Below are 27,642 nucleotides of genomic sequence, written 5' to 3' on the forward strand. Positions count from 1 at the left end.
AAATACCACTCTACTTTACTGCCTTGCAGGGACGCTGTACTGTATGCGCTCTGCTGACAAAAAACACTGTTTTATCATATTTCTTGGTGTAACTGCGATGTTCATCAGCAGTGTCTCTAATCTTTGTGCAGGAATATCATGCCCAGCTGGAAGAGATGAGAGTTTCCATCAGACAACTGGAGGAAGACCTGTCTGCTGCTCGTCGCCGTAGCGACCTGTACGAGACAGAGCTGAAGGAGTCTCGCCAGAGCAGTGAGGAACTGAAGAGGAGGGCTGCAGAGTACCAGCACCGAATGCAGAAGGTTGACATGCCAACTATTAACAGCCCAGAATGTTTCTTTACAGTTGTATTTTTATTTTTATCACATAAACTGTCTTTGAGTTGCAACTCACCATGTGATAAACAGGCAGTAGTCAGATGGATGCAACTTGCCATGCTAATTACCAGCAGGAATCTTCCTGATATCCCCATTTATTCCTAGGCCAAAGAGCAAGGCAAATCAGAGGCAGAGGAGCTGATCACCAAGTTAGAGAAGGTAGTTCATATTAGTTCATATTTATATCAAATTGATGCTGGCAACATTTTTGCGTCTGTATGTCATGTCAGTGTCCAGATATCCCAATGGTTGTACTTTTGTTGTTTAGACCAATGCTGAGCAACAGACAAAGATCCAAGACCTTCAAGAGAAGCTTGCCAAGGTAAAAAAAAAAAACCAAAGAATTAATAATTGATATAAACTCATGCTAGTGTGTGTGTGTGTGTGTGTGTGAGTGTGTGTGAGTGTGTGTGAGGATTGCATCTCAGGACGTTACGGTTCTGTAGTTGCTTACCAGGATGCACAGTACTGTTAATTTTTATGCACTTGAAGTTTATATCTTAGATCCAGCCCTGCATCATTGCTCTAAGCGACTTATGTTATTGGTGTGTCTGTTTAATGTACTAATATTGTACTGCTAAATGTACTAGATTCATTTCTATAAACCCAAAAGATTAGACATCCTCTCTGCAAATTACTTTTACTCTCAGTATGTGTAACCTCATAAAAAATACAGATAGGAACTATCACTTAACAATACTAGGCTATAACTACAGCACTGGTAGTCGGCAAACAGAAGGCAGAACCCTTCACCTCACAGGTTGCAAGAGCACATTTTTAACAGAGCAAAGGGCAGATCTGGACTGGTAGAGGGGGCGCTGTTTAAAACCTCTCACTGCCATAATTTTTACTTTTCACACATGGCTTGTTTGCCAGAATATACTGTAAGTAAATTTGGCTTCTCTCACACAGTGTAACTGTCTAATCAAAAAGACTCACATTTGGCTGCATAACCCTCCAAGTGAATCATCTCCATTGGCCTCTACTGTTACATAAAACCACAATTTTCAGGAGAGAAACTCAACAGGAGAATTAAACAGCTGCATTTCCCGTATCGTTGACACCACATACAAATAATTGCTACTGCTGCGCATCTCTAATGATAACAGCAATAAGACACCTGAATTCTCATCTCATTCAGTGGAAACAAATGATTAGTCTCAACACGGCACCATCGAACTGCAGTTGAGCCTCCCAGCTGATTCAGATCAGCTGATTAGACACTTGATTGACATTTCTGTTGAACTCCTGCCAATATTGAAGCTCATTGTTTCCCCGTGAATTATTTTGGCAATTGCAGTAATGAATGTTTCTCTCAGGTCCCGTCCACACCTGCTAATAATATCTTTAACATGCATGTCCTGGGATCAGATCCCCCCTCCCCCATGCAAATAAATTACGCTAACCACATACAGTGTGGGGCTGCACGGTGGAGCAGTGGTCCTCCCTGTGGCCCCCCATCAAGAAGGTTGCGGGTGGAGCCCCGGCTGCAGCACGGGGTCTTTCTGGGTGAGTCTCCATGTTCTCCCTGTTCCTGCTGGGTTCTCTCTGGTACTCCAGCTTCCTCCACAGTCCAAAGACATCAAGAGGGACCAGGTTAATCCAGACTCTAAATTGACCGTAGGCGTGGCTGGGAGAGCCAATGGTTGTCTGTCTCTATGTGTTGGCCCTGCCATGGACTGGTGACCTGTCCAGGGGGAAGGCTGCTGGGATAGGCTCCACCCCCACCACCCTCAACAGGAGGAGAGGGGGAAGATGGAGGGAGGGAGGGATGATGGATGGATGGATGGATGGATGCATAGATGAATGGATGGATGGATGATAGATGTATGGATGGATAGATGGATGGATGGATGGATGATAGATGTATGGATGGATAGATGATAGATGGATGGATGGATGACGGATGTATGGATAGATAGATGATAGATGGATGGATGGATGATGGATGGATGGATGGATGGATTGATGATTGATGGATGATGGATGGATGGATGATAAATGGATGGATGGATAGATAGAGGGATGGATGATAGATGGATGATAGATGGATGATAGATGGATGGATGGATGATGGATGGATGATGGATGGATGGATGGATGATAGATGGATGATTGATGGATGGATGATGGATGGATAGATGATTGATGGATGATAGATGATGGATTGATGGATGGATGATAGATGGATGGATGATAGATAGACAGATGGATGATAGATGTATGGATGGATAGATGATAGATGGATGGATGGATTTTGAATTTAATATAAAACAATTATAAGTTGCCGTGGATCAACCACATCCATGAATGGATGGATGATAGATGGATGGATGGATGATGGATTGATGGATGGATGATGGATGATAGATGGATGGATGATAGATAGACGGATGGATGGATAGATGGATGAATGGATGGATGATGGATGGATGGTAGATGGATGAATGGATGAATAGATGGATGATAGATGGATGGAGGGATGATGGATGGTTAGATGATTGATGGATGGATGGATGATAGATGGATGGATGGATGATAGATGGATAGATGGATGGATGGATGATAGATGGATGGATAGATGGATGGATGGATGATGGATGGATGAAAAATGGATGGATAGATGATTGATGGATGGATGGATGATAGATGGATGGATGGATGATAGATGGATGCATAGATGGATGGATGGATGATAGATGGATGGATGGATGGATGGATGGATCGATGGATAAATGGATGGATGATAGATGTATGGATGGATAGATGATAGATGGATCGATGGATTTTGAATTTAATATAAAACAATTATAAGTTGCCGTGGATCAACCACATCCATGAATGGATGGATGATAGATGGATGGATGGATGGATGATGGATTGATGGATGATGGATGGATGGATGGATTTTAATTTACTATAAAACAATTATAAATTGCTGTGGATCAACCACATCCATGGATGGATGGATGGATGATGGATGGATGGATGATGGATGGATGGATCGATGGATAAATGGATGGATGATAGATGGATGGATGGATGATAGATGGATGGATGGATGGATGGATGGATGGATGATAGATGGATGGATGGATGATAGATGGATGGTTGGATGATAGATGGATGGATGGATGATGGATGGATAGATGATTGATGGATGGATGGATGATAGATGGATGGATGATTGATAGATGGATGAATAGATGGATGAATGGATGGATGATAGATGGATGGATGGATGGTAGATGGATGGATGGATGGATGATGGATGGATGGATGATGGATGGATAGATGATGGATGGATGGATGATAGATGGATGGATGATTGATAGATGGATGGATAGATGGATGAATGGATGGATGATAGATGGATGGATGGATGGTAGATGGATGGATGGATGATGGATGGATGGATGAATGGATGGGTAGATGGATGAATGGATGAATAGATGGATGATAGATGGATGGATGGATGATGGATGGATGGTTAGATGATTGATGGATGGATGGATGAGAGATGGATGGATGGATGATAGATGGATGGATGGATGATAGATGGATGGATAGATGGATGGATGAAAAATGGATGGATAGATGATTGATGGATGGATGATGGATGGATGGATGATAGATGGATGGATGGATGATAGATGGATGATAGGATGGATGGATGGATGATAGATGGATGGATGGATAGATGTTGGATGGATGGATGGATGGATGCATAGATGGATGGATGGATGATAGATGGATGGATAGATGGATGGATGGATGGATGATAGATGTATGGATGGATGGATGATAGATGTTGCCGTGGATCAACCACATCCATGAATGGATGTGGTTGATCCATCATCCATCCATGAATGGATGGATGATGGATGGATGGATGGATGGATGATGGATGGATGGATGATGGATGGATGGATGGATTTTAATTTAATATAAAACAATTATAAGTTGCCATGGATCAACCACATCCATGAATGGATGGATGATAGATGGATGGATGGATTTTAATTTAATATAAAACAATTATAAGTTGCTGTGGATCAACCACATCCATGAATGGATGGATGATGGATGGATGGATGGATGGATGATGGATGGATGGATGATAGATGGATGGATGGATGATAGATGGATGGATGGATGATAGATGGATGGATGGATGGATGATAGATGGATGGATGATAGATGGATGGTTGGATGATAGATGATAGATGGATGATAGATGGATGGATGGATGATGGATGGATAGATGATTGATGGATGGATGGATGGATGATGGATGGATGATAGAGAGATAGATGGATGGATGGATAGATGGATGGATGGATAGATGATAGATGGATGGATGGATAGATGGATGAAAGATGGATGGATAAATGGATGGATGGATGGATGATAGATGGATGGATGATAGATAGATGGATGGATAGATGGATGAATGGATGGATGGATGTTAGATGGATGGATGGAAGATGGATGGATGGATGATAGATGAATGGATGGGTAGATGGATGAATGGATGGATGGATGATAGATGGATGATGGATGGATAGATGATTGATGGATGGATGATGGATGGATGGATGATGGATGTATGTATGGATGATGGATGGATGGATGGATGATAGATGGATGGATGGATGATAGATGGATGGATGGATAGATGATAGATGGATGATGGAGGGATGGATGTTCGATGGATGGATGGATGAAAAATGGATGAATAGATGATTGATGGATGGATGGATGATGGATGCATAGATGGATGGATAGATAGATGGATGGATTGATAGATGATGGATGGATGATAGATGGATGAATGGATAGATGGATGGATAGATAGATGGATGATAGATGGATGGATGATAGATGGATTTTGAATTTAATATAAAACAATTATAAGTTGCTGTGGATCAACCACATCCATGGATGGATGATGGATGGATGATAGATGGATGGATGATGGATGGATGTATGGATGATAGATGGATGGATGGATAGATGGATGGATGGATGAATGGATAGATGGATAGATGGATGGATGATAGATGGATAGATGGATGGATGGATGAATGGATAGATGGATAGATGGATGGATGATAGATGGATAGATGGATGGATGATAGATGGATTTTGATTTGAAGATAAAACAATTATAAGTTGCTGTGGATCAATCACTCTGTCTGTCACTGACATTTTAATACCATCTTGTTTTGGTTGATACCTGGTGTGTGATTATGTGTGTGTGTGTGTGTGTGTGTGTGTGTGTGTGTGTGTGTGTGTGTGTGTGTGTGTGAGAGAGAGAGTGAGAGAGAGAGAGAGAGAGAGAGAGGGAGGGAGGGGAGCTAATGGGTGAGAGATGTTAGGTTCTTAATTGTAGAGCTAAACAGAGAGAACAGTGGAAATTAAAAGCAGGTGAGACAGGAATCACACTGATTCAGACCGGTTCTGGAATCAGGAATCTGGATCTAACATGGAACCAATGATGTTTGTTGCAGCTCTGATAATTATGATAATCTCGTTTGTGGGCTGGTCTCATGACCAGACAGAGTGGGACAGGGACATAGTGATTCGTACTGTTGCTTCACAGCAAGGAGGCCTCAGGTTTGACCCTCTACGTGTGGAGTTTGCATGTTCTCCTATGTCAGCATGGGTTTCCTCCACCATAATAAACATGTAGCTTTGGATAATGGTTTGTGACCAAGTTGCTGGCAGAAGACCTGGAGTTGGTCCCTGAGCGCTGCACGAGGCTGCTCCCTGCTCCGCAGGGGACAGCTTTGATGCAGAGAAAGAATTTCGCTCTACAAAGTACGTGGGACAAATTCAGGCTTCTAGATGTTGATTGCTTTAATTGCCCCCCATGGGGATAATTGAAGTTTTCTGAATCTGAATCTGAGTTGTAACCATATGCCGCCATCTGTGTGCTCAGCGGTGGCATTTCCATTAAAACAACTGACATCATTTGATGAAACTGATGAAGTGTGACCCAGGACATGTTTGCGTCCACACTACTTAAGGAATGTGGTCACATGTGGGCCAGACCACCTCTGAATGGGGTTTCAGTGTTTGGGTCTCAGGATGCACAGCCGGTCTTGAGGCTGACTACTAGTGATGGATCCTAGCTGCAGCTGATGTCACTGAGAACATTGTGATCGCCATATTAAGCATGTGAAAACTTTAGCTATTTTCACGAATGTTTCAAGGAACTTGGTGGAGGGATGTGCTCTATTTAATTGCCATGTTTTTAAGTCATTGAAGGCCAGCGCTGAAGCTACTGACCACCTTCAGACCATGAAACTTGCCAAAGAGCGCATGGAGCGAGATCTGGAGCGGCTCCAGAACAAGGAAGACTCCAGTGACAGTCTGCGTCGACGCCTCCGGGAGACGGAGGTATACTCTCATCAGAGCCACAACACACACCAATACACATGTGTTCTGGCCTCCAGCCTGGCTTCCTCTCACTGTTCTCTTCATCATGTCAGTCTCAAGAACCTCTTCGTTAAAAGGGTTCAGTGATTTCTGCATTTCCTGGTGTGTGTGGAACTGCCTCAACAACCCATTTTTTAAGGGTGAAACTGAAAAGAAAGTCGCATTAAAGTGGGTTTATATTATCTTTGTTGTCTGCTGTATCTCTCTGATCGTCAAATTCAAAGGAAGTTAGTCAGGAAAAGAGGATCCAGAGGGGTAAAATGGTCAAAGTCAACTTCTTACTGGTTCCAGGCTGGGTGCTGGTCAGAGAACCTGAACGGTGACAACATGAGTGTGTAGTTGTGTCAGAGTGTGTGTTCCTGGAAGTTCTCTGTTCTTGAGTTTTCTGGAGTGGTTCAGTAGTCAGGCATTATGAAAGTCAGTCAGTCAGTCAGTTAGTCTGCAGGACTTGCTGTATCACATGTTCACAGTCTCTCAGGACGATCCATCACAGTAGGTCAGTATAATCGTTAATCCCAGAATCCACAGCTGCACCACAATATCCTCCTTATACACTACAATTTACTTTTTCACTTTTTATCAGCTGTTGTACAAATTTGCTGAATGCACACATAAATACATGCATATCCATATCTACCAAGAAGTCACCTTTTCTGACATTTCTTTGCACCATGAACTGGAAATGTCAATGTCTTAATTGTCATTGGGGAAGCAAGCAGATTTGCAGCTGAGCTGACGAGGCCTGAATGCAGAGGAGCACTGATGATGGAACAATGAGACAGGAGCACTGCACGGGTGCACCTCTAACAAGCCAGGTGGCTCCAGTTGCTGCAGTTAAGCAGCACTTCTTGTCTTCAGGTGGAACTCTTTGGCCTATTCGCTGTGTGTCCATAATATATTACCATGTCCACACTAACATTCTCTGACATGTATTAGAAAAGCCAAAAACCTAAAGTCTAGTAAGTTTGAGGTGTTTTCATGCCAGCACGTGCTGTGCGTGTGTTACAAAGGGGAACAATAAATGAATAACACAGACACGATGTTGCTTCAGTCACCTCCAGTGCTGTAACGGACCAGTGTATTCCCCTGTACCGCACCGGCTCAGACACAAGCAATCAAGAACTGATCAGTGATTACTGAGACAACTTTCAATAAATACATTTTGTTGAAAAGGGAGCACTGTAGGAGACAACATGAAACAGCAGTCAGAGAGCTTTTCCAAAATAACATCAGGAATTAGTTATGTTTTAAACACGATGATCCTTTTTAGCTTATCACTTTATGCTTGTTTGTCTAGAAGACCAGTGTAGCAGATTCCAGATCACCTGATCAACAGCTCACGATGGATTTCGCCTGAATCAATTTTGACCTTTATAATGGCTTGTGATGTTTTTTACCATGTGCTCATGAATCAAAACATTCTTTTGCTTTCTGTTTTTAGCATATTCACTTAAGTTTTAACATCATTCAAACAAATCTTTTATAACATTACATGTGCAGGATGGCAGGAAGACTCTGGAGAACCAGGTGAAAAGGCTGGAGATTGTTGAACGCCGTGAGACTAAACTGAAGGAGGAGCTCCAGAGCAAAGGCCAGCAGATTCAGCAGATGGCTGATAAAATTCTGGTAACTCACCTTTCATCCCATGCGTGGAGCTGAAATAATCAGAGGTGTGAGATAAACAGAGCTCATTGTCATCACTGCAGAGGAAGTGGTATTTTACATAATAGCCGTCCTGCTGCACGAATCTAGTCTCCTGGTTACCAGGTTGACTCGACTAACCAGATGTGGTCAGAGGTGGAATGGCAGGAATGTGACAGACAAGTCATGTGGTCAATCTGGTCACCATGGTGATGATGTCACACATTAACAATAACAGCACGAACCTGTCAGAAGCTAAAGTTGCTCACTTGAGCTTTTGCTACAGTTTGTTAGCGACCGTTAGCCCAGCCGTTCATCAGGAAGTGGCCCCCTCAGCATGGCTGTTCAGCCCTTCTGGTCCTCCAGCTCAGACCAGCTTAGACCTGCTGAACCAGTACTGACCCTCGTCTCACTGGTTTGTTGGTCCAACAGTACTTGATGAGCTCCTGGTCGGTGACACACCTGGTACACCTGGTACACCTGATACACCTGGTAAACCTGATACACCTGGTACACCTGGTACACCTGATACACCTGGTCAACCTGATACACCTGATACACCTGGTAAACCTGATACACCTGGTACACCTGATACACCTGGTACACCTGATACACCAGGTACACCTGGTACACCTGATACACCTGATACACCTGGTACACCTGATACACCTGATACACCTGATACACCTGGTACACCTGGTACACCTGATACACCTGGTAAACCTGATACACCTGGTACACCTGGTACACCTGATACACCTGGTCAACCTGATACACCTGATACACCTGGTAAACCTGATACACCTGGTACACCTGATACACCTGGTACACCTGATACACCAGATACACCTGGTACACCTGGTACACCTGATACACCTGATACACCTGGTACACCTGATACACCTGATACACCTGGTACACCTGATACACCTGATACACCAGATACACCTGGTACACCTGATACACCTGGTACACCTGATACACCTGATACACCTGGTACACCTGATACACCTGATACACCTGGTACACCTGATACACCTGATACACCTGATACTAGCCTGCTTCCGCTTCTGGCTCAGAGACCCTCAACCGTCTGGAAACTAAATATTTGCAACATCTTGGACCTGATGAAAAATCTTTTGATAGTTATTTAACCACTCCAATTTTTGGGGATTAAACTTACAATTTCATTCCTCTCTTCTCCTCTTTAAAAGTTCTGTGGCTGTTTTTATGAATCTTTTCATAATAATTTGTTTCATTCAAAATGTTGTCTGGTGCACCTTTAACTGTGACATCATGTTGTGCTGGATCCACAACCAGCAGAACACCAATGAGAATATTCAAAAGTTACTGCTGATAGATAATAATAAAGGTCTAAGAGTCACCTCTGAGGCACCTCTTGACTGTTAAATGCATGTAGTCAGCTATTGTGAATATGACCTGCCACATAAACTGCGTGACATATTTGTAATTTTGTGTAGGAGCTGGAGGAAAGTCTTAGAGAGACTCAAGCCACAGCGCAACGGTTGGAAACGCACCTGAAGCAGAAGGAGAAGCTCTATGAAGACAAGATTAAGGTTAAGTACAATGACTGTGATGCTCTGTAGCCAGTAGAGCTGTGGGTGGACTATTCTCTGTCCTGCTAAGTGATATCCTGGTTCTGGTTCTGTGGGCTGCCTGACACTGAGCAGGTGTTGGAGGCCCAGATGAAGGCGGACATGGCTGATAAGGAAATGCTGGAGTCCAGTCAGAGCAAATATGAGGAGGAGGTGCGGGAGAAGTGCAGCGTCATCAGTGAACAGAAGGCGGTAAGAGCTGACCAGCTCGCCAGTGACACTATTTCAGGCATATTTGAACATTTATCACACTGACATAGATTTCCTGTTAGCAATATTCTTGTAGAACACAAACAACAAGCTGTAACCTGATCCCAATTTAGGATCTGACTGAATGTTAAATTGAAGAACTTCACAAGAGTTCATGTTCTTCTGTCCATCATTTCCTTTCAGACAATAAATGCAATGGACTCCAAGATGAACAGCCTGGAGCAGAGAATCGCTGAGCTGTCTGAGGCCAACAAGCTGGCAGCTAACAGCAGCATCTACACCCAGAAAAACATGTAGGTGCTGGTGCAAGCAGAAGGATTTCAGCCGTCCTGTTCCTCCTCCATGCCAACTCCTCTGACTGACTCCTGCCAGCCAGTAGAAGAGTGAACACATGCTTTCATGGACTAAAGCCTTCAGGATGTTCTTTGCTGTTCTGTCAAAGTAGCAATCCTGGCCAACATGCCTGTACCCCCTCACATACTCTCACATAAGCCTGATGGTTCCTCATGTGTAACCTGGTCCTGAAATTTCTGCTCTTGTATATGTGGGTCATGGCAGGAAAGCACAGGAGGAGATGATCTCAGAGCTTCGCCAGCAGAAGTTCTACCTGGAGTCTCAGGCTGGGAAGTTGGAAGCCCAGAATGCTAAACTGGAGGAGCATCTGGAGAAGATGAGTCAGCAGGAGCAAAGCAATAAGAGTCGTGTGCTGGAGCTGGAAACCAGGCTCCGAGAGGTTGGTATCACGCCAGGATCTCCTGCGATCAGCTGGCTTCTGTCAGCTTTCAGTTTCATTCTATCTTGTCTTTGCCTCATTCCCTCATAAGAGGCCATGCTCGATTAAACGGATCCGAATCTTGTGTGAGGAAGATCTTGCTGTGGATTCAAAAGTAGGTTTGTAGATGAGGGAACTCCACGTTTTGAGTTTCTGGTGTCAACCAACCACCGTATTGTCAGTGGCGATGTGCTGGTGCGGTACACATGGCTGTATATCCACATTAATGTAACACCTGGAGGATCGCCTTCCTAAACAACACATCACGTGCAGGCATGGGAGCTCGTCGCTGGTTACTTCAGTCACTTTTCGTCATCTGCCTGAGTTCGCGTGGTGGTAACCATGGAAACACATTCTGTGCCCTCCATGCTCCTTTCTACTCCACTGTTTGTTTACTTTGTTTCCTGGTGTGTTGATTCTGTTTGAGACAGCGAATTTGAAACACCAGGAAAAATAAACCAATGCAACTCTTCACCAGCTCACAGAGGGAAAAAGGTCCGTCAGTTGTGTGTATGTGACAATGGTGTCAGTCGATTTTGGTCAGAATTTTAATTCCAGGGAAACAGACATGAGCATCACAACTCTTCCTCTTGGAAGGAATGTGTCATGTGAGCATCCTCCTCCCTGCCTCCTTGGCCCCCACTGTTTTAGATTGGACTGGAGCACGAAGAACAGAAGCTGGAGATCAAGCGTCAGGTGACGGAGCTGACCCTGTCACTGCAGGAGCGTGAATCCCAGATCAGCAACCTGCAGGCAGCTCGCCACGCTCTGGAGAGCCAGCTGCAGCAGGCCAAGACCGAGCTGGAGGAGACCACCGCCGAGGCTGAGGAGGAGATCACTGTCCTCCGGGTGAGACGGCCTGAACCAACCGCAGGGCGCTGGACGATGCTGTCTTTGTTGTTCTGTAATGCAGAAATCTGTCTGTCTCAGGCACACAGAGACGAGATTCAGCGCAAGTTTGATGCCCTGAGAGACAGCTGTGCGGTAAGCTGCTTGTTTCTGTCTCGTAACTTTTTCCAGGAAAAGATATTTTCTCGGAAACATCACATTTAACTAACATCCACAGAACATATCATCCTCAGCCAATCAGAAATGGCATCCCTGTGACATCAAAAGCCTCCTCTTCATTATATTCATGTTTATTGATATTTTGTCCATGTGACTCAGTTTTTTTGCGAGAGTGCATGCTTTTGAGTGCGTACACGTGTCCATGTGTTTGCGTGTAAGTCAGTGTGTGTCCATAGTCAAAGTTACAACAGCTGACACAAGCAGATCCCAAATTTTACATGAATAGACGTTGACTGTCTTAGTCCCGCCCTCAGTCATGGTGTGTAATGGCATACGAATGTGCTCTCTGTGTATTTGACTTGATGTGGAAACACTGAGCTCCTGGTTGGTGACACACAAGCTGTGTTTCCATTAACCCTAGAATTGCGCAAAACCTAAATATCGCAATAAAAACGTGGTAATGGAGACATCGCTAAAAAGTTTTTATCCTCTCATGAGGTGGTTTTCCAGACATGTCGAGATAGAAGAATTACGTAAATGTGCAGCAGAAACACTTTTTTCTCATTCTCATGTCACTGGACGTGACGTAGGGAGTTACACTAAATCCCTTATTAATCCCTTATCCGTGTCTCCCAGACATACAGACTTCGCCTTTGAACCGTCACTCGCTGCCTTCGTCTGCTGATGGGAACAGCAGCAACAGCAGTAGTGACAGCCAAAGCACCTGCTCCAAAATGCAAAATGTTGTGTACCTCCATCCTCCTCCTCACAGTGGAGTCTCGCAGGACGAGATTTTACGAGAATTACGGCTCATGCGCTACATACCATTCAATTGAAAACCCTGCAAATCGCAGCTGTACTTGGTCAAAATTTTAGAAATACCGCTTTTATTTTGTGAAAAACTGCAATGGAAAAGCAGCTGACACACCTGATGCCAGTCTACTCACTCTGGTGGCCCAGAGATCCTCATCCACTTGGGGTCTATATATTAGCAACATGTTGGATCTGGAGAAAATGTTCAATAATCGCAGTCATAGCAGTAAACAGGCCTTTATTCCGCACCCTTCTGAAAGCTCTGCAACGTGTATTGTATCTGCACTGTCACTTTTTTCCTGAGATTGTTGTCTCATGCCCCTTTAAAGTCCTCACTACATCTATATATAGATGAGTTATTACCACACTGTTACAGCTACAACATTTCCATAACTGCTTGTAATGTCATAATGATGATAGGTTTTACCGAATTACAGTGGTTTGAGTGCTGCGCCGTGCTGACCCACCACCACATTTAGAACAGAAACCACATCAACACCAACACCACCGCGGTCCTGCTTTATCCCAGGAGCCTAAACCTGAGATCTGCCACTCACAGACTGTTCAGGAAGATTCTGCTGGCCCCCCTTCAGATACAAGTTGCCAAGGTTTTCTTCCTAGCTGCGTCTACTGAGGCCTCCATTGTTTGCGCATCGGTTGACTGAGTGATTGCTCAGCATTGAAAGGACTCCAATAGTGACACGGGCAGCTGCAACTCATTAGATAAGTGAAAGAGATAAAGCCTCACACTGAGGTGGCAATGAGTCCGACAGAGAAAATTCAAATGACATCAATCAAAATGTTCTCCCCAACCCAAGAAGCCTCAACAAGGCTCGTGGCACAGTCAGGTCATCAGGGATATACCCTCTTACTGAACAGGTGAGGTCAGAGGTACCTGGCCTTGCCGGCAGTGTTAGGACTTCCCAGGGAAACTCACTCAGCATGTGTCTGGTGGTCACATGACATTTTCTCCTGTCAGGCTGTCACTTCGCAGAGACACATGTCTTTGTTAACAGGTTCTTGACATAAATGTGCATTTTCAGACAACTTTTGTGTGTTTGCGTGTGTGTGTGTTTGCGTGTGCGTGCGTGTGTGCACGTGTGCGTGCGTGTGCGCGTGCGTGTGTGTGTGCGCGCGTGTGTGTGTGAAAGGTGTGTGAAAGACAAAGTAGAGTAAGAGATCTCCATGAAATGATCCTTTGGTGTGTGTGAGTGCGTGTGTGTGTGCATGTGTGTGTGTGAGGGTTGAGACCCAGTCACATGAGCTTGACGCAGCAGTGTTAGACTGTCAGACAGCCTTCAAAGAAGGTCATCTGACTGAACCATGCTGCTCTTTCTTTTCTCAATTAAATAACCAGAAACCTTTCATGTACTGGTATTAGTTAGTTGGTTGGTTAGTTAGTTACTACAGGTTAGTTATTAGTAGTAGTTTTATGCATATCACTCAGCCCTGTCTAGATTTATGGTCACATTTTAGGAAACATGGCTCAACCTTCATTTCTCCTGTCCTGTGGATCTTCACCCGCCTCTTCTTCCTCATCAACCGACCTTTTAATCTCAACTCCCTTCACAAACACGGTCGAGTGATCCGTTATCGGCCGTGTTGAGGAAGCAAAGGGCCGGTTGTGATATCGCTGCTCTACGATGTGTGATCACCGCGGCATTATTTTGACCTTGACTGTTCAGAGTATGTAGCTGCTGTCGTCTGTGCCCTGGAAGCACTGAGTCAGTACGAGGTGATGCACTCAGGCTGTGCCTCTTGGCCTGCCACCTTGTGGATCTGCGTGGTACACGCAACCATGAGGTCAGAGAGTGCAGCTTCCTCCCTCCACAGCCAGACGCAGTGGGCTTGGCTGATTACAGCAACGGCGACGCTGATGACATGATTAGTTCTGAAGACGGCTGCTTAGAAACCATGATGAGATGAGACCAGAATATGCAGCATTTGGTAAATTGTAGCATCAATACAAAGTCTGCAAAGCAAGATTCTAAATTCTTTTCTCCTTAAAATGTTCAAACAAAATCTGGTGTTCCAGCAACTCAATCAGTGTGACATGAAATGGACCTGTCATCATATTTGCTTGTCCTCTGGTGTATCGTCACAGTTGACATACAGGAGTTCTGTTGGTTTTGTTTTAAACAGTGGAATTCATACAAAACATTCACATATGAAGATTATGGCTCAGTGATTGTTATTTTTGGTTCCTTTAAAAGGTTTGAATTGTAAGAGTACAATGTAAAAAGTTTCAGTCGCAGTTTTAAGAGCCAAATGCTGTTGTAAAGAACAGATTTGCTTAGTATTTACTTGTTCTGCCATTGAATATGTCTTATGTATTTATATATTTATATTTGAACTGGACAATTAATTGTTCATTAATAAAAGTAGAGTGAGTAGTAGAAATTACCTTTAATTGAATGGTCTCTATATAAATCACAATGGAGCCTCTGTGAAACCACCATGCAGATGCAGTATTGTGGCACTGTGGAGATTTCCCAGCATGCACCTGCTACTCTACAGTCAGAAGAAAACTTCACACCATCATCCTTCAGTTTTTTTGAATAGTATTTATATATTTATTGTATAATGACACAAGAGTAAATATTGTGAATCATACCACAATAGAAATATCAGTCAAAATAAAATTAATAAGATATTATTTTTCCTGAATTAAGATTATAATTTTGGTGGCTGAAAACTAACATTTAGAATCTCAGACTCGCTTGTCCTTTATGCCTAATTCAGTAACTACGACCCCTTGGTGGTAGTTCAGACCTCCTCAGAGAAGGAGGAAGAGGACCATGATGATGTCTTTGTTTCTGATGATGTTCCACAGGTGATCACTGACCTGGAGGAGCAGCTGACCACACTAACCCAGGAGAATGCTGAGCTGAACCGCCAGAACTTCTACCTGTCCAAGCAGCTGGATGAAGCGTCTGATGAGAGAGAGGACCGGCTGCAGCTCAGCCAGGATGTGGACCGGCTGCGGCGGGAGGTGGCCGACCGGGAGATGCACCTCAACAACCAGAAACAGGTGAGCTTTTGCTTTGGGATCATTGATTCATGTCTCAGCTGAATCGACTTCAACGAAAGTTGTGAGTGTTACAATTAGTGGCATCAAGTCATGTTTTATTGATAGTAGTACTGCTGCCGTCAGTAGTACTTTTACTTTCCATAGAATTGACTGGAGACACTCATTCTTGATCATTCCAACTGTCTCTCAAGCTCACTGAGCCACAAGACATCAGCTGCCCTTACTTTTCTTAAAGCGTTAGATTCCTCCTCTGGTTTAGGCTTCTGATTGCAGCCAGTCAGGCGCTCTCACTAAGTCACACCATGTGATGCCTGCACAACCTGTGACAGGTGACCTAGACATCTCTCCTAGCTCCGACAGCGTTAAACCCTCTGAATATTCCAGGATAGCTGTGTTCTGTACGGAGCTGTGAGGAGGCTGTGCGATGTGTGCACTGGCCCTGTGGGCGGATGAGTGTGTGGGTGTCCAGCAGCACTCTCGCTAGCTCCTGCTGGTTGTGTAACCAGAGATGGAAGTCATAGACGAGGGATGGGTGCTGTGTGGGAGGGATGTGTCATCTCATCACTCCCAGGTCGTGTCAGCTGTGGAAGCGTTGGACTTCAGAGGGCCGTGGTGATGCTGCAGCACCGGCTCAGGCTATATTCGTCTTTCCATGCTTTGTCTAACGCACTGTGTTACAAGACATGAAACACAGCTCTTTGTGTGGGCTGTGCGATGAACAAAATAAAGTGTTCTGTGTCCAAGCTCCCCGTCTCTCATTGCAGTGGGACCATTATTGTGTTCCTGTGTGTCCGTACCTTCTGATGCTACGGCTGAAATCCATGTCTGCGTTGTTAATAAAGAAGTGAATTTTAAGATAGTGACACCAGGAATCCTGGGGCTTCCAGCAGACCCCTGGACCTCAGTGGCCGAAGAGGGCAACTGCACTGGGCACTTCCACTGAAGCCCTGTAGTTTCTCTACACAGGTTCCTGTAAAGGCCAATGTAAAAAAAAAACGAGGAAGAAAAGTACTTTTGCACTGTATTAAACTTTTCATAAACTTTATTGGGCTTCATTGTTCTTTTTGCCTGCTATACAATGGCAACTGGTCAAAATTTCCAAATATTAGAATATTCATTGAATATTAAAAATCTAAGGATCTGACTGTTTGTGACTTAAGCTGATGTCCTGCTTTTAGTGACAATTCAGCTGTTTTCCCAACGAGGGCAGTCCTTAATTTGCACCCATTTATTGGTTCAACATTGGTATTGGCTCATGCGAATTGTGCAACATTTAGTGATTTGTAATTTACCTGAACACCTCCATTATATGCCATTTTGTATAATATAACTGCTCATAACTGAGCATTTTAACAGCTGCTTCCCTCTTTTTTATTGTTGCTTTGGTCAAGATGGGTGACAGCATGAGGTTTAGTCTGAATACCACTTGATTCCTCTTCTGTACTAGAACCTTGAGACCCTAAAGACCACATGCACCATGTTGGAGGAGCAAGTGCTGGAATTGGAGACCCTGAATGATGAGCTACTAGAGAAGGAGCGACAGTGGGATGCCTGGAGGGCAACACTGGAGGAGGAGAAGAACCAGGCTGAGAGGAGAACCAGGGAGATCCAAAGAATGCTGGATACTGAGAAACAGAACAGGTTAAAGTCACATGCAGACATGATTGTCAGTAACCTGATTGTGGGTTAGTTTGGAGGTCAAACTGGGCTAACAGGCTCAGTGCAGCTCAGATTTGCATTGCTTTTGTTGCCCATAGTGGCTCAATAGCCCATTATATAATTTACCCGGAAGACCTCTTACATTTTGAGGAACAGTTATGATGGTAAAGCCTCTTGCTAATGTTGCTATCAGTTGAGGCTCCTGCCTACACACACTCAGTGCAGGTTTTGGCTTATTCTCAAGGGTTCGAAAAATGTTCTAAAAAATATATGAAAGTTCATGTAGGCAAGGCAGGTCAATTGGGTTAAGAAAGCACAACAGTGTCACACAATAATGCTAAGACTGCAGGCAAATATAGAACAGTTTCAGCTTTTACTGGAAACTGACCTGTAACAGTTCTCTCTATTTTTCTCTGGGGTGGATGTGCAAGAACTTAAACGGATTCTGGTGATGAAAAGATTCCTAGAGAATATTGAGTTGTTTGATCAGTAAATCAGATGTTAGTGTAACTGTCACTAACGTGTAACCTCAAATGTTGGTGAGAGCTCTCAGTCCTTGCCAGCCTCTAGCCTGTTTGAGATAAAGGCTCATTAAAATGTTCACCCTTGTTATTATTGCAGTTTAAACACTTAACGTCTCTGCAGCAGTGTACAAAGTCAATGGACGCGATGCTGACATGATGATCGTGAATGCTACACATTACAGAGCAAACCTGCTCCCAGCTCGTTCCGGTTGTGTCCTCTTTCCTCCTCCGTTGAGGTGTCCCTGTGTTGTGGCGTTTACGGCACCACCTTCATCAATCTGCAACAGCAGCAACATTCTTAGTAGCCACTGATGATGAAGGGAAGTAACGGTGCATCTAGGTCACTGAGCCTGCAGGCTACCGTCGGTCTAAGATTCCTCTACACAAATCTCTGTTCACCACTTAGCACCAATAGTGAAAGCACAGCTGATCTGGAAGCAGTTTTAAGTATAAAGTGAGGTTTGCTGTATTCTCTAGACTTCGTGCAGAGCAGCGCAGCTCCGAGTCTCGCCAGGCTGTGGAACAGGCCGTTAAGGAGCACAAAGCTGAAATCCTGACCCTTCAGCAGGTCCTCAAAGACCAGAAACTCAAAGCCGAGAGCCTCGCTGACACTGTGAGCATGTCTGCGTAACTGAACAAGTCTTTGAACCTCTTTAGCTGGTCAGTGTGTCAGCAAAGTCTTTCTGTTCTCAGCTAAATGATCTGGAGAAGAAACACGCCATGCTGGAGATGAATGCCCGCAGTTTGCAGCAAAAACTGGAGAGTGAGAGAGATCTGAAGCAGAGGCTGCTGGATGAGGTGATAGATTCCATTCAGCTGAGCTGTTCACCTTCTGCAGCATACAGATTATACACCAGCTGGCCATAACATCATGACCACTGACAGAATTTGATTGCTTCACTATATGGCCACTGTCAGGGGTGGTGATCCCCCTTCAGGGAAGCAATGATTCAGGACCAGATCCTGGTGTTGCCTTGGCCTCCAAAGTCTCCAGATCTGGATCCAATCCAGCATCCCTCCAGGTCAGCGATCACCTGTGGAACATCATCAGGGCTAGACGGATCTGCTGCTAACCTCTAGGTGCCACATTCCACAGCACAGGTCTACTGGAGTCCTCCACATGCGTGGCTGTTTTGGCAGGAAAAGGGGGACCTACTCAATACTAGGCAGGTGGTCATAATGTTATGGCTGATCAGTGTAGATGCAGACATGACAGGTACCTACCTCTGTATTTCTGCTGCAAACCAATAAATGTGATTGTGTAAAGTCATTGTGTGGACAAATGTCCAAATTTGCAAAAAAATAAGAGTCAGGAGAGCAAGTGTGAATGGCAACAGCTGCTTGTGTTCTACAGCAAGAGAAGCTTCAGCAGCAGATGGATGCTCAGAAGACCCACATCTTCCGTCTGACCCAGGGTCTGCAGGATGCTCTGGACCAGACCGACCTGCTGAAAACTGAGAGAACTGACCTGGAGTACCAGTTGGAGAATATCCAGGTGCTGCTACACACACACACACACACACACACACACACACACACACACACACACACACACACACACACACACACATGTACATAAACACATGGGTGAGTAGAAGCACCTTCAGCCAGAGATTTGTGTCACATCTCATGTTCCAGCAAGAGTGGAAACAAATCATTCTGTCATTTTCAGTGCTGTTTCTTTCCAAATGTTCTGTCCCCCAACACTCTCTGTCTATCTGTCAGCGTTTGTGTGACGTGAAGTACTTGAGGAGAAATTCATGGCAGTAGTGATGTTCACTTAGCTCCACCTGCAGGCTGTATACTCTCATGAGAAGGTGAAAATGGAGGGAACCATCACCCAGCAGACCAAACTGATCGACTTCCTCCAGGCCCAGGCCCACGGAGGCTCCAAGAAGAAGAAGGTTCTCTCTCTCGCTCTCTCTCACACACACACACACACACTATAAAATACAGGTAAAACATTTTATTAAAAAGTCATTATGATGGTACAAAAGCACATTTTTACATAATAATTATTTATTAGTATTAATATCTATATATGAAGGCGGCCTGGTGGAGCAGTGGTCCTCACTGTGGCCCCCCAACAAGAAGGTTGTGGGTGGAGCAGTGGTCCTCACTGTGGCCCCCCAACAAGAAGGTTGTGGGTGGAGCAGTGGTCCTCACTGTGGCCCCCAGCAAGAAGGTTGTGGGTGGAGCCCCGGCTGCAGCACGGGGTCTTTCTGTGTGAGTCTCCATGTTCTCCCTGTTCCTGCTGGGTTCTCTCTGGTACTCCAGCTTCCTCCACAGTCCAAAGACATCAAGAGGGACCAGGTTAATCCAGACTCTAAATTGACCGTAGGCGTGGCTGGGAGAGCCAATGGTTGTCTGTCTCTATGTGTTGGCCCTGCCATGGACTGGTGACTTGTCCAGGGTGAACCCCGCCTCTCGCCCGTAGCTACTGGGATAGGCTCCACCCCCCCCCCCGTGACCCTTAACAGGAATAAGCGGAAGACAATGGATGGATGGATGGATCTATATATAAAAAGGCTGCAGCAATCAGTGACCAGTGGGTGTGGTTGAGATGATGAAATAAAGGTACAATTGCTTGTTTTCGGTGGTTCACTCGTGGCGGCCGTGCTAGAGGCAGACGGAGCAATGCAAGTCGTTGCTTGAACTTTATCAAATTTATGAATGTTAAAGGCTAAACAAGAAAAGGGCCTCAGACTACTAACTAACTGAAAGTAAAGATCTGGGTTCTTTACTGTCACCGACTGCAGCTGGTGCCGCTGACGGTTGGTGGTGTCAGTGCCAAGTGGCCAGACCCTGTTAACCAAGTCAATTTACTGGGTTGTGACCAACCTCCACCAGCCTGCAATCAAAATCATTCTACTGCAGTCAGAATCTACCCACCTCTCATGTCTGGGTTTGTCTCAGGGTTTGTTTGGACGTCGGCGAGAGGATCTGCTGGCCGCCATGGCTGCTCAGGCTCAAGCCCAAGGTCAGAACCAGGGCCAGGTTTCCTCTGTGCCTCCCATCCAGCCAGTGCCACTACAATACAGTGACATGAAGGCTGCTCTGGACAAAGAACGGAATCGGTGCTCGGAGCTCGAGGACGCACTACAGAAAATGAGAGCAGAGCTGCGATCTCTGAGGGAGGAAGGTGAGAGTTCAGACTGATGATCAGCTCTGGTCATTTGTTTGTCTTGTCTATAATTTTATTGTCTCAGCCTGCACAGACGACACAGTGACTGAAACACTATGCCTATTAGTACCACCTGGCCCAGCAACCAGTGCCACTCAGGCCCATGAGATACTGAGAACTACAAGGTCCACAACAAGGCACTAGGTCCAGACCGCAGGGGTGGCCCAGAGGGAAACAGGCTGGTTTCAAGGATAGACTGAGAAGCTGCTTTGTGTCCTGTTAGGCAACATCCAATCCTTGGAGAACCAGCTGGATGAACTTGGAGCCAGAATCAAATACGAGCCAGACATACAAGACAGTAACATCCAATGTTTCACGGAGACATGACTTAACCGACAATATCTGACTATGCCATTCAACCATCAGAGTTCTTCTCAATCTGCTACAAGAACGAAACAGACAACTCCAGCAAGCCGAGGTAAGGGCGACTGACTGATGGTGAAGAACAGCTGGTGTGATAGCAGGAATGTTATTTCTCTCACTTCTTCCTGCTCACCCAGCCTGGAGTTCTTGACAATCAAATGTTCTCCATTCTAGCTTCCCCCGTGAGTTCTCATCTACTACTTTTAGTGACATTTACATTCCACCGCTGATGAACACAGACATTGCCTTGCCTGAGTTACGCAAGACTCTTGCAGGCGATCGAGCTGACCTCCAGGATACAGCCCTAATCGTGGCCGGTGATTTCAGCCAAGCAAACCTCAAGACAAGTATGTTGTGTCTTCAGTAACATATCACATGGCCACTTTCTCCAGCATCTCAGTCCAGGTCAATAACACCACAGCAATAGAGGGTCTGATTGTCAACAATGATGAGACAGCGGAAAGGTCAGATGTCAACCTCCTAGTGGATCAGTGCCATGACAACAATGTCAAGCAGAACTTTAATAAGACCAAGGAGCTGATAGTAGACTTCAACAGGAAGTAACAAAGCGGGTTCCACCAGTACAGCCTGCAAGGGGCCCAGGTGGAGAGGGTAGACAGTTTCAAATATCTCTGCTCCCTAATCACCCAGGACCTGTCGTGGTCCTGCCACACTAAAACCAAAGTGGAGGAAACCCGTCAGCTTCTCTACTTTCTCAGATGCCCGAGGGACTTTCAGCTCAGGAGCTTCTCCACCTGCATGACAGAGAGCATCCTGTGTGGGAGCATCACCACCTGGATGTGTAGCAGCACCAAGTTGGACCTCTTGCCTCCAAGGCAGGTGGTGTGTCAGCTTGGCCAACCATCTGGACCGCCCTTCCAAACTTGAATGAAATCTACATCAAATGATTCACAATGAGAACCACGAGGATCACAGGGGTCCAGGTCACCCTGACAACAGATAAGGAGGCTAACACAGAGAGGATGAGCAACCACTTCTGCTCAATGGCTCTTCATCAACAAAGTCTGTCATTATTGTTTGTGATGTCAATAACAGACGCAGGAACACACACATTTCAACATCATTGTATGTGTATGATTGTGTATGGGACAAATTAAGCTGAAGTCAAACTTGATCAGTGGTTCCATCTCCAGCTCTGCAGTACAAAGATCACAGCAGCTCGGCTAACCCGACCACCGCCCGGCAACAGATGATCATGTCAGCCATGGTCAAGTCTCCAGAACACCAGCAGGGCCCGACCGGCCTGGCTCCGTCCAACTCTGGACGCAGGAAAGACGCAGCCACACCTGAGGGTGAGTGAGTGACAGTATGAAAGTGATGAACTTCATTCATGCAGACATGTACTTTACACTGAACTACTGGCCCTGACACACACAGACACACAGACACACGCACACACACACACACACACACACACACACACACACACACACACACACACACACACACACACACACACACACCAAAGGATCTTTTCGTGGAGATCTCTTACTCTACTTTGTCTTTCACACACCTTTCAGAAAGAAGGAGGGTGACTTTTGAAAGTAAGTGGTCCAAACTCTGGTCTCTGCAGTTTGGTCTCCTATCTCTATTCTCCTTTTGTTTCATCCATTTTCAACAAAAAGGCCAGATTTTAAAAGCTCTGCACTTTATAGAATGTCTGGTCAGGTGAGGCCTCCGTGCACAGCTTTAGAAATCTGAAGCATTTGATCTTGGTTGCTGTAGCTTAGCAGAAGTCAGCGATGCTCATTAACCCTGTGCGACCCCCCCCGACCTTCACATCATACACTAACAGAAACGCACAAGTGCTCACGAGCTCAAACATAAAGGCATTATTCAGTCACTGCTGTAGAACTGAGTCCAGGCTCAGATCTGATGACTCCACCTTTGTTTTATGTCATTTTAACTTGATCACTGTGACACAAGAAAGATTCAGTGATGGATAGAATGCCAATGATGGGTTAGGGTTCATTTACTTCTAAACATAACTCAGGCATCAGCTCAGACGACACGCTGCATACTGACTGGATAATGCCTTTAGAAGCATCAGTGACTGGGCAAAGACATGGACGGAATCAATATTTTTTTCACACATGTTTTTGTCTTCAGATTTGACTTGCTGATGCATTTTGCTAAACATCTTTTAAACCTGACTTGAGCTGGTTTCATGGCTGGTGTTTCTGGATGGAGCACTGATTTTGTTCCCTGACTATGTTCAGAATACAGCCGCCGTCTAAAGGACAGTCAGAGGGACAGGGACAGGGACAGGGACAGGGTCCACCACAACACCCCTCATCGCTTCACCGTGGGGCTCAACATGAGAGCTGCAAAGTGCACGGTGTGCTTGGACACGGTGCACTTTGGCCGGCAGGCCGCCACCTGTCTGGGTGAGTTCAGAAAGGTTTATTCGAGCTGGTGCAGCCATTGTAGAAGTAATCTCCTCAAAGTTGAGTTTAAATATGATGAGGGATGTCAAATGAGAGTCATCATCAGTATTTGTCAGTCCTGGTGCTGAGGCTGCACCTCATTCACTACCTGACTATAACATCAAATTGTTAACGCTATAATTTGAACCTCTTAATTTCACAAAAACAATGTGGATTTACAGAACTTTTTCTGCTAAACATGAATTTTTTTTTGTTTTTGTTTACTACCATTCACCAGAAAGACAAACAAATGCAAAATTTTCCATCCATTTCCTGGGCGTCATATTAAAGGTTGTGGTTGGAGTGTTGACCTGTGCTTTCCTCCTTCAGAATGTCACGCTCTGTGCCACCCAAAATGCTCCCCCTGCCTTCCAGCCACCTGTGGGATGTCCAGTGACTGCTCGCTGCATCTGGCAGAAGGCTTGTGTCGTGACAAAGGCAGCTCACCGGGCCAGCAGCTGAAGGAGGCCAGCGGACACATGCACTTGGAGGGCTGGATGAAGCAGCCCAGGTCAAACCCACCACCAACTACTAGGGGGCAGCATAGGGATTCTTCTTCAGCCTTCAGGGTGTATCTAAAGATCATGGACACCTCACATACCCTTCATGAGCATCAGAGTACATGATAGAAATAATGGGCTATTTTGGCCTCCAAATATCACAGTGTGTTTTTAACATCCACCTGCAGGCCTGCTGGGACTACTGACACTGACTCCACTCCCATCAAAGGGGTCTCAGGACGGCTGTGACCTCTCAAACAGCCTGACCAATGGGGTTTTTCTTGAATTTCCTTTCCTTAAACATCCACAGTAGAATCTAGTGACATCTGCTGGTGAGGCTGCAGGCTGCCACCCTCTCTAGTTCGTGTCTGGGTATGAAGGAGAACCCATCTGAACCTTCATTTCTCAAATTTGGGTTGTTAAACTTCTCATGACACAGAATGGGTAACCAGCATTAGCAACCACATCGCAGGGGTCTGACGTCCCTGGAGATCATGGGGACAGAGTTGTGTCCTCCTGAGGTTCGTTAGGGTGCCGCTGTTGTTGAGCAGAGAGTGAGAAACTGATATTCGTGTGATAAAAACAGAGCAGAACATTGACTGAACCAAACACTAGTTATTCAGGTGGTATTACCTGCTAGGAATCCGTCTCTGAAGCTGTGACGTGTCATCGTGTATTTTTCATCATCTGCTCCTCCTGCAGTTCTGAACTTCTGCAAGCTGTTAGTTGATATTCCTGTTTCTTAGTGGGAGTTTACAGTAAGACAGCGTGTGTTTGCAGGAATGGGAAGCGAGGCCAAGGCTGGGAGAGGAAGTACGTGGTTCTGGATGGGACCAAAGTGTCCATTTACGAGAGCGAGCCCAGAGAAGGTTGCTAACACCAACAGAGCGTCAGAATGATGACGTGTTGGAAACTAGGCTGCTGGTGACTGACCTGCTTGATGTTTGCATGTCCCTCAGACACGGTGAAGCCGCTGGAGGAGTTTGACCTGTGCCTGTCAGACGGGGAGGTGGAGGTCCACGGAGCAGTGGGGGCATCTGAACTTCCCAACACTGCAAAGTCAGGTACTCGTGAAACTCTCTGACTTGAAACAAACTTCAAGTTTTATCGTCCTTTTAAATGGTGAGTCTCAGAATTTTAGGTCCCCTCTGTCTCGTGTCAGATGTCCCCTACGTCTTGAAGCTGGAGTCCCGATGTCACGCCCCCTGCTGGCCGGGACAGTCGGTGTACTTCATGGCTCCCAGTTTCCCAGACAAACAGCGCTGGGTGGCCGTTATGGAGTCTGTAGTGGCGGGGGGGCGAACCTCTCGGGAGAAGGCTGAAGCCGACGCAGTGAGTATCTAGGGGGGTCTTGTGTGTGTGTTTGTGTGGTCGTTTAACTGTGGGGGGGGCAGGCTAGTCTGATGCACCCACCCCCACCCCCGCCATTTCAATATGTGTCATTAATTGTTGCCTCCTCTCCCTCTCTCTCTCTCTTTCTCTCTGTTATCATTCTCATTCCTGTTCGTTGCTTTTTCATCTCGCCACACTGTATGTCCCATATATGGGCATGTTTGATTTGCTCGACTCCACCCATCCCTTCGGGTGTCATTGCACACATAGGCTGCTGTGTCCAAAGGACAAATGGTTGTGTCTCCTGTGGTCCAGGTAAAGAGTGAAAGATCCAGACACGAGTCTTACTGACACACACACACACACACACACACACACACACACGGGCATGCAGTTGTGCACGTGTCTGTCATTGTGTTGGTTGTTTGCCCCCCCACTACTCTGGTGCCCACCCCTCACTTTCATGGGACAAGACCCTAAATGTTCAGGATATCTGATCATCTCTGGGTTGGGACCTGCTGTCCCTCGTGCACCCTTGTTAGAGATGGCTACCCAGGTCACAGGTCACAGGTCATAGGTCACGTGTCTGTGAGACATTTGGCTGATGAACATCTGCTGACTCACTCAGTGTCTTCACTTAGTCCTTTGTTGGACCCATGGAAGTTGGAAGGAGGCATCACGAGTGTTGAGGACACTGTTACATGTCTTTGTTTCCTCGAAGTAAATCAAAGGTCCCAAGTGTGACTTGAACTGAGTCCCAGTTAACACCTTGACGGTGCCACATGTCTGTCATGAAGGAAATTGAACTCACTGGCCAATCATGTGTGTGTGGCTGTTTTGCAAAGGTTCCTCTGTTCAAGTGGCACAAAGACCTGTAGGAACATCCTGGTGATTTTATTTCTTTTTCACACATTCCAAAGTACATGTTTAACAATCGATGTAGTCTCAGCCTCAACACGAACTCTAGTAGTCACCTGGGGACTGTGACCCGTGACTTGGTACCGCCTCTGACACTCCTGACCTAAGATGTCCCGCCCCTCGCTCCTTCTTCCTGAGCTCGTAGAGGTTGGGACCCGCTGACCTTTCACCTCTGTCTGCTCTTGTAGAAGCTCCTAGGAAACTCTCTGCTGAAGCTGGAGGGAGACGACAGGCTGGACATTAACTGCACGCATCCTCTCACCGATCAGGTACCCTGTAGACCCCCAAAGACTAACATAGACCTCAATAGACCCTGTAGATCCATGTAGACCCCATAGACCCAACAGACCCCTGAGACTCTCGTACACCCACAGAGACCCGCATAGAATGCAGCAGACCCCATAGACCCTCTTAGACCACCAAAGATCCCTGTGGACCAACGGAGACCCCTGTAAACCCTTGCAGACCCCCATGAACCCCAGCTTCACTCTGACTATGTGCTCTCATTGTGGCTGCAGATAGTTCTGGTGGGCTCTGAGGAGGGTTTGTACGCCCTGAATGTCATCAAGAACTCTCTGACTCACGTTCCGGGTCTGGGCTCCGTCTTCCAGATCCACATCATCAAAGAGCAGGAGAAGCTGCTAATGATTGTTGGTGAGTCCTGGTTTTCTTGGGGTGTGTTTATTGTTGTGGGCATCTCCAGTAGTCCAGGTCTTCCTGGGGTACCCTCAAACAAGAGAGACGGACAAGAAATTGACTGTAGAGTCTACATCACCAGGAAATAGACTCTACAGGAAAGAAGG

The 27,642-nt window shown here is 45.7% G+C and overlaps 1 protein-coding gene across 9 annotated transcripts in view; it reads left to right on the plus strand.

Annotated features, from left to right (window-relative positions):
• The window catches only part of citb (citron rho-interacting serine/threonine kinase b), a 64,322-nt gene that overhangs the window by 31,913 nt on the left and 4,767 nt on the right, over positions 1-27,642 (plus strand). For 3 of the 9 annotated variants that reach the window (XM_086207600.1, XM_086207594.1, XM_086207601.1), the window contains 28 exons: positions 132-302; positions 483-536; positions 646-699; positions 6,642-6,782; positions 8,322-8,447; positions 9,944-10,039; positions 10,154-10,270; positions 10,472-10,581; positions 10,847-11,021; positions 11,712-11,909; positions 11,991-12,044; positions 15,715-15,912; positions 17,360-17,553; positions 18,573-18,708; positions 18,789-18,893; positions 19,450-19,590; positions 19,880-19,999; positions 21,012-21,237; positions 22,797-22,955; positions 23,184-23,207; positions 23,883-24,050; positions 24,420-24,600; positions 25,370-25,458; positions 25,549-25,653; positions 25,752-25,921; positions 26,192-26,236; positions 27,028-27,108; positions 27,358-27,493. In XM_086207600.1, the coding sequence (XP_086063726.1) occupies positions 132-302; positions 483-536; positions 646-699; positions 6,642-6,782; positions 8,322-8,447; positions 9,944-10,039; positions 10,154-10,270; positions 10,472-10,581; positions 10,847-11,021; positions 11,712-11,909; positions 11,991-12,044; positions 15,715-15,912; positions 17,360-17,553; positions 18,573-18,708; positions 18,789-18,893; positions 19,450-19,590; positions 19,880-19,999; positions 21,012-21,237; positions 22,797-22,955; positions 23,184-23,207; positions 23,883-24,050; positions 24,420-24,600; positions 25,370-25,458; positions 25,549-25,653; positions 25,752-25,921; positions 26,192-26,236; positions 27,028-27,108; positions 27,358-27,493 (3,574 nt within the window). The remainder of the gene's footprint in view (positions 1-131; positions 303-482; positions 537-645; positions 700-6,641; positions 6,783-8,321; positions 8,448-9,943; positions 10,040-10,153; positions 10,271-10,471; positions 10,582-10,846; positions 11,022-11,711; positions 11,910-11,990; positions 12,045-15,714; positions 15,913-17,359; positions 17,554-18,572; positions 18,709-18,788; positions 18,894-19,449; positions 19,591-19,879; positions 20,000-21,011; positions 21,238-22,796; positions 22,956-23,183; positions 23,208-23,882; positions 24,051-24,419; positions 24,601-25,369; positions 25,459-25,548; positions 25,654-25,751; positions 25,922-26,191; positions 26,237-27,027; positions 27,109-27,357; positions 27,494-27,642) is intronic. The other 6 variants (XM_086207598.1, XM_086207595.1, XM_086207596.1 and 3 more) reach the window with 6 other exon arrangements.

Source organism: Aulostomus chinensis, chromosome 6 (assembly GCF_037954235.1).
Source record: "Aulostomus chinensis isolate RoL2024-O1b breed Wild chromosome 6, RoL_Achi_v1.0, whole genome shotgun sequence".
NCBI classification, from domain to species: domain Eukaryota; kingdom Metazoa; phylum Chordata; class Actinopteri; order Syngnathiformes; family Aulostomidae; genus Aulostomus; species Aulostomus chinensis.